Genomic DNA, 6,949 nt, shown 5'->3' on the forward strand with positions numbered 1-6,949 from the left:
GCCTCCATTGGCTCCAAGCTCCACTGGTTTGTGGCTCTTGATTTTCAGGATACATACTTCCACATTGCCATCCACTCAGCCCACAGGAAGTATCGAGCATCGCAGTGGGGCCCGACCATCATCAGTACAGGGTTCTGCTCTCTTGACACTCTACGGAGCGAAGAATGTTCACCAAGTGTCTGTCTGTGGTGGCCAAGCATCTAAGGAAACAAGGAATCTGTCTCCCCTTATCTAGACAATTGGCTGGTCAGAGGCAGATCCTGAGGGGAGACCAAAGCAGCTCATATCCTCGCTCCATTCTCCCACTTGGGACTCCTGGTGAACCACGAGATGTTGTCTCTTGTACCGGCACAAACGTTAAGAGGTCAAAGGAACTCTGCTCAATTCCTTTGAGGAAAGCTTTTGCCAAACTGAGGACAAGTTCTGGTCCCTGCAGTTGTAGTGTGTGACCCGCAGACAAGGCCAACAACCACATTGTGTACATTCCTGAGACCCTTGGCCTTATGTCCGTGTGCACATATGTGGCTCTACTTGCCAGACTTCACCTCAGCCTCCTGCAACACTGGCTGAGGACAGTCTATTCCCCATCTCGGCACCTTATGACCAAACAAGTCTCGGACCTACCCCATGTCCTGCAGTACCTCAAATGGTGGCTAGACCCACTGTACGTAAGAAAAGGGGTACCTTTCTTAGTCCCCTCCCTGATGATGGTGCTGGTCACAGGCTGGAGTGTCCACCTGAACCACCTGCAGATGCAAGCTTTCTGGCTTCAGGATGATCTAAAACTCCATGTGAATGTCTTGGAACTAAGAGCCATCAGGCTGGCTTGCATAGCATTCTTACCTGCCCTCTGGAATGCCACAGTGCAGATCCTTATGGACGATACTCTGATGATGCTCTACATCAGGGGTAGGCAACCTATGGCACGCGTGCCGAAGGCGGCACACGAGCTGATTTTCAGTGGCACTCACACTGCCCGGGTCCTGGCCATCGATCCGGGGGGCTCTGCATTTTAATTTAACTTTAAATGAAGCTTCTTAAACATTTAAAAAACTTTATTTACTTTACATACAACAATAGTTTAGTTCTATATTATAGACTTATAGAAAGAGACCTTCTAAAAACATTAAAACGTATTACTGGCACGCGAAACCTTAAATTAGAGTGAATAAATGAAGACTCGGCACACCACTTCTGAAAGGTTGCCGACCCCTGCTCTACATAAACAAGCAGGGAGGTACTCAATCATCTCCTTCCTGTCTGGAGGTGATCGTGTTCTGGAAATGGTGCCACTGACACACAGTGATTCCAGTAGCTCTGCACTGAACAGGGGTCAGCAACAACCTGGCACCTTCCTGAGCAGGAACGCGGAAATCCATCCCTAGACCCAGCCTTTTGCTGGTGGGCTATTCCCACCATAGGCCTATTTGCATGGTGAACAATGCCACGTGCAAGGACTTCTGCTCCATGGGAGGTTTTAGTCCTGCTCCCTTACAGACACCTTTCTACTTCAGTGGTCTCAATATCCAAGATCAGATGGGACCAAGCTATGATCATAATGATAACCTCTTACTGGCTGAGGCAAGTTTGGCTGTCAGGTCTCCTGTAGACATTCCCACTAATACACTTTTCCACCTACCTGGATGTGCAATTGCAGAACCAGGGGCTGGTATTGCACCTGGACCTGTGGTTGCTGCATCTGATGGCCTGAATGTTGGAAGGTTCAACAGGACTGTTGGAGACTGCTCCCTGCAGGTCCAGGAGATCCTTCTACAGAGTCAGAAACCCTCCTGTGGGAAGACTTGCTCCTCAAAGTGGAAAAGATTTTCCATGTAGACAACTCAAAATGATGTAAACCCAGCTAAGGCCCTGATACCAAAGATTCTGGACTACATACTGGTCCTTGAAGCAGGCAGGACTAGGCCTTAGCTCTCTTAAAGGCCATCTGGCAGTAGTATCAGTGTGCCACACTCCAATGCAGTCACACTCAGGTTTTTCACACCATATAGTGTCAAGATTTCTCAAGGGCCTTCTCCAGACCTGCCTTCAGTAAGAGACCCTACTCCCACATGGAAGATTCATGTGGTTCTCCTATAGTTCATGGAGTCCCCCTGAGAATAATTAGCGGAATGCTTATTGTGCTGTCTCACCATCAAGACTGCCTTTCTCATAGCCTTCACGTCAGCACAGAGTTAGTGAAGCACAAGCTCTCATGGCTGGACTGCCATGTACACCCTTCCACAGGGACACAGTGGTGATGAAACCACCCTAAGTTCAGAATTCCACCTGAACCAGTTTCTATCATTACCAGTCCTCTTCCCAAAGCTGTACTCATTGCTAGGAGAAAAGAAACTTCATACTGTGAATGTTCCAAGAGCCCTGCTTTGTTACATCAACAAGGCCAAGCCTTTCAGACCTACTCTCTGCCTCTTCGTGGTCATATGTGATGTGTTGAAAGGCCAAGCCATCTCATCCCAGCAAATCTCGAAGGAGATTACACAATGCATTTCCACTTGCTATCAGATGGCTGCTGAGCCTGCCCCTCCAAACATCAAGGCACGCTCCAGCAGGAACAGGCAACATCTCTGGCCTGCTGCAGAACTATACTGATCTCTGTAGGGCAGCCATGTGGAGCAACCCACTGACCTTTGTAAAACATTCCACAGGTTCGGGACAGCAGTGCTTCAGTTCAATCCCTGTTTGACTGATACAGCCAAGACTCCTCATCCCACTATCCAGGGAGAATTACGAGGGAACTGAAGGAGGGTCATGGCTGTCCTTCCCTTTATGCCCTCGTATGGGGGCATGGGACACATGCACAGCCTCGATGGATGCTGCTCAAAAGACCCCAATCTCACACCAGAGGTGCATGCGAACCTACAGTGGGATCCACACTGACCACATCATCTCAAAGAACCATAGTTGCTGGGAGGACAATAACCCTACTTTCCCTTCCCCCAAGCTATGCTGTTTAACAGTGGGTATACGTATAGTAGAGTTAATGTGGTGGGAGATCCTTTAATTTGGAGAATTACCTGACTCTTGAGGGCTTGATTTCTCAGCCTTAATGTCTCCCTTGGGTGCTTCCTTTTTTGGTTGCATTTAACTTGCATTCATAGACTGTTAGTACAATATCATCCTCATAAAATAATCTCAGAGAATGTTACTATATTACATTGATTGGTGAGGTGCAAGGTCTCTGAAATGAATGAGGACTCCGTTCCTAACAGTCGTTAGATCACTAGATTGCTCCTGGTTAACCCCTCTCAGTTTTATAAATTAGACTAACAGTGGGTATTGACAGTTTGGTTAAGCAAGCTGTTCAATCCAGTCCTGCTAACTATGTGATCTGAGACTCTCTCACGTGCACTAAGTCACTGTCTGAACAGTCATTATGCAGACGGGCTTGCATGCATGCTGTGAGCTTTGTGTGCCATGCAGCTGCTTTCTCATCTAAGCGTGTAAACGATGAAGCAAACTGTCCTCTGAGAGCAGCAGCAGCTTGCCCAAAGCCTGAGGTCAGCACCTTCTGTAACCCAGCTGACTGCAGCCTTGTTCATCCTGAACACAGAGGTGTGGGTAGCATGGGCGGGAACAGGCCAGCGGAATCCTCGTGGCCCACTGTATGCTAGGGCCTGTCAGCTTTGGAACTGCATTGTCAAACTCGACCTGTGCACTTTGATGTGACTATGTGGAGATGGATAGCTGTTCTGTAACAGTGGTTTTGTAACTGTCTGTTGCAGCACAACATGCCCTTCTGGAGGATCACGAACCATGCAGACCTTGTGTCCCTTCACCAGGCCCTCGAGCTAGACTTCCTGTAAGAAGCTGAGAAGAGCAAATGTAGCTCCTTTCAAGCCCCTCTCCAGGAGGGGCAGAAATCTTGTCTATCTGGGAGCTTTCTTTTCACCTTGATGAAGAAATGTAGCTTATGCAAACTCTACAGTAGGAGGTGACACCCAGTCACTTCCTCGGGAGCACGGGTACTGCCAGGTACAAAGGGGTTTACCCAAAGCAGCAGACACAGTATAGCTACAGTCTTTAATTGTTCTCTGTTTTCTAAAGAAGGGAATGGCTGAGGTTAAGGAGCTCTAGTTGGTAATCTCCAGAGATTCACTGTGCATATCCTTGTGGTAATATAATAGCAGCAGACTTTTGTAAGATCCCTCTCCCATTCTAACCAACGTAGTTATAGACCCCACAGTGAATGTATAGACATTATTTTTATAGAAAAGAGTCTAGCATCTGGGGCAGGGTTGAACTTTCCCCATCTTGCAAGGCCAAAAAGTCTGTTAATTTTTCATGGGAAATATTAATGAAAATGACAAATATACCTCTGTCACTGTGCAAATGAGCCCCTCCCCCGCCCCGTCTGTTCAGAAGAGTTAATTTAGTGCCATTTCTTTAGATTGTTTTGTTCCAAGGCAGCTTCACTGAATAGTAACAAGGGAGAAGGGCATGTATCCAGGACTTGTAGTTCCCCGTATAGGAAAAGATCGGCTTTCCTAGTGAACCCTTGGGTCTCTATTCAGTCACCACAGACCCCTTCCCCTGGGCCCTGTCTCCCAGCTAAGAATTACCAATTTCTAGCCTCGCTAATGGCCAGTGATCTGGACTACAGAGTGATGGGCGCTATAGGAACATGCTGTATTTCATTCAGCGCTGCTGATGTGGTGGGAGGTTCTTCACTTGGCCACCAGTGATTTAAGGCACAATTATTCTTTCAAATTATATTAGGAAAAGAAATGTCAATGGGCTTTCTGGGCTGTTTCTTCCAGTTCCATCCGTGTCCATTAAGTTCCTGTTGGCAGAATCAGGTTCAGTTGCTTGGATTTCTCTTTCCACTACACTACAGCTCCAGTTACACCCAACAAAAATCCATTTGTCAGTGGAATTCTGTTTTCTAGGACAACTGAGACCGAGAGCCACTAGCAATGAGTGGAGACACTCACCCACCCACCCCCACTGCACCCAGACACGGATTGTAGCTACATTGACCTTTCTGCTAGGGCGTAAGTGACATCAACTCCCAGTGAGAAGACCTGTATCTTAGCACCACCCTGCTCAGTACCAGCCATGTGTTAGACCTTGGAGATTGTCACCTCCAAGTCAGGGGCTTCATGTCAGAGGCCAGTTCCAGTGTTAGCTGCAGGGCTTTGTTCTGCATAGCTCTCCCCATCCCATGTGAAATTCTTCTGACTCTTTCCTAAGCATGTGCCATGGCAGCACCTGAACATGTAGCTACTCGGAGGTTCCTGTGTACAATGTAGGAGCCTCTCATGCCCAGCAGCAACGCATCCTCTCTGCTGTTCGTGCTCAGCTGGGATACGAAAGGTTTGAGGTATCGAGAGGATCCCATCTTTAGACATCCTGAGCTCCCTAGACAGCCCTTGATCCCTGATCTGGAACCTGTAGAGGGGATGGTCTGGGAAGCTCAGCACTTCACTCCAAAGAGCTACGCACTGAGAGGGACACTGAGCAGCTGCATGTTTTGGCCATAGCTACCAAAGTGTCTGTCCTACTCCCCCATGCCATCAAGCTCATGCATTTCTAAGGAAATCCACTGGCAGCAAGCCCTGTCTGTGCCAGAGACACTTTCTGAGAATTCGGCATTATGGCTAGCACCAGCTCAGCTGCACGGGTGTTGGCAGTGCCGGAGCCTCCTGTGGAGAGCCCGCTGGCTGCTGCCACTGTTCTAAGCACTGTCAGCTCTGAACAGGGTCAGGAGAAACAATGACTGAAAAACTGGTGGCAAGCAGGTGGCCCCTCTAGACTAGGGCTCCCCACCCTGCTAACCCTGGGACAGCTGGATGGGTTTGCTAATCTAGGCAGAGCCAAAGTGGTGAGAACTGGGAAAGCATGGGGGTCTCTGGATTTCAGGTATATTTAGATCTTTGACCTCCTTGATCAAACAACAAATAAGCAATGTCATCTCCCAACTGCCAAAGGGAGCTCTGGGACTAGGAGCCTGCCTTTCTTGTAATATCCACTCACTAGGCACTAGCTTTGCACTCTGACCTTAAGCTGATATACTCCAGAGCTGGGTGCATTTGTAGCTGGCTCCCCAGGAGACTTCTTCCATGTGTTTAGTGCCGTGTACATAGAAACCATTCAGTCTGGGAAGCATCTTCCCTGGTAGAGAATCTGTGACGCCAGTTTCAACAGTGAGTAGTTACTTTATGGCTCATTATATGGGAATTGTCCTAATGTTTGGAAATACATCTGTATTTGTAACTACTGCTCTGTTCCCTGCATTGGCGGCCTGAGGGAAGCTGCCTGGTCATGTAGTGTTCAGATACACTCTTGCTCGTGTTGCTGCCATTACCCCAGTGAGGTTTACACACTGACATTGGGAGGAGACCCCATTGTCCCTGCTCTTCCTAACATGTTGTGTGCTGGGGGAGAAGGACTCGGGGCAGGGAAGGCATGCACTGTATATGGTGGTGCCCCTGTGTTTGGGGAGGCTAGAGGAGTGTGGCGAGGGGTGTCCTATGTGTGACAGGAGGTCCTGGAGTTGCCCTGTTCTCAGCTCCTTAAAGCACCTGTTTGTAAAATAAAGCCCATAGAAGGGTTAGCTACTACATTAACCACCGAGAATGGAGAGGAGCCAGCAGGAAATTAGCCACATGAAAATGCATAGTTTCCAAAGACACAGATGCTGTGTGCGTCTGAAGATGAGAAGTCTACTTTGGATGATCAAAGGAGAATCCGTTCTGGTTTCCATAAGCATCTCTCACTGGTGAGGGTCACTAGCTGGCCAGAAGCTCTCTTGTAAACATGCTTGAGGCACTTTGTCCTGTGAAACTGAGCCTGTTTGGAACATGTGTCATACTTCAGTGAGCTTAACTTGGGATTTGAAACCTGTGCCTTAACCTCGGGAAACTCCCCCTTCACTTCAGTCATTGTACAAAGTAGAACTGCAGGGGAGCCCTGCCTTGGGGGGGATCCC

At 48.4% G+C, this 6,949-nt stretch overlaps 1 protein-coding gene across 3 annotated transcripts in view; it reads left to right on the plus strand.

Moving 5' to 3' along the window:
* Positions 1 to 6,296, plus strand: part of EYA3 (EYA transcriptional coactivator and phosphatase 3) — a 141,120-nt gene extending 134,824 nt beyond the window's left edge. For all 3 annotated transcript variants that reach the window (XM_024201430.3, XM_024201433.3, XM_024201432.3), the window contains one exon: positions 3,744 to 6,296. In XM_024201430.3, the coding sequence (XP_024057198.1) occupies positions 3,744 to 3,824 (81 nt within the window). In that variant the 3' untranslated portion in view covers positions 3,825 to 6,296. The remainder of the gene's footprint in view (positions 1 to 3,743) is intronic.
* The last annotated feature ends 653 nt before the right edge of the window (positions 6,297 to 6,949 follow it).

This window comes from Terrapene carolina, unplaced genomic scaffold (genome assembly GCF_002925995.2).
Source record: "Terrapene carolina triunguis isolate 2854851 unplaced genomic scaffold, T_m_triunguis-2.0 Scaffold236, whole genome shotgun sequence".
NCBI lineage: Eukaryota > Metazoa > Chordata > Testudines > Emydidae > Terrapene > Terrapene triunguis.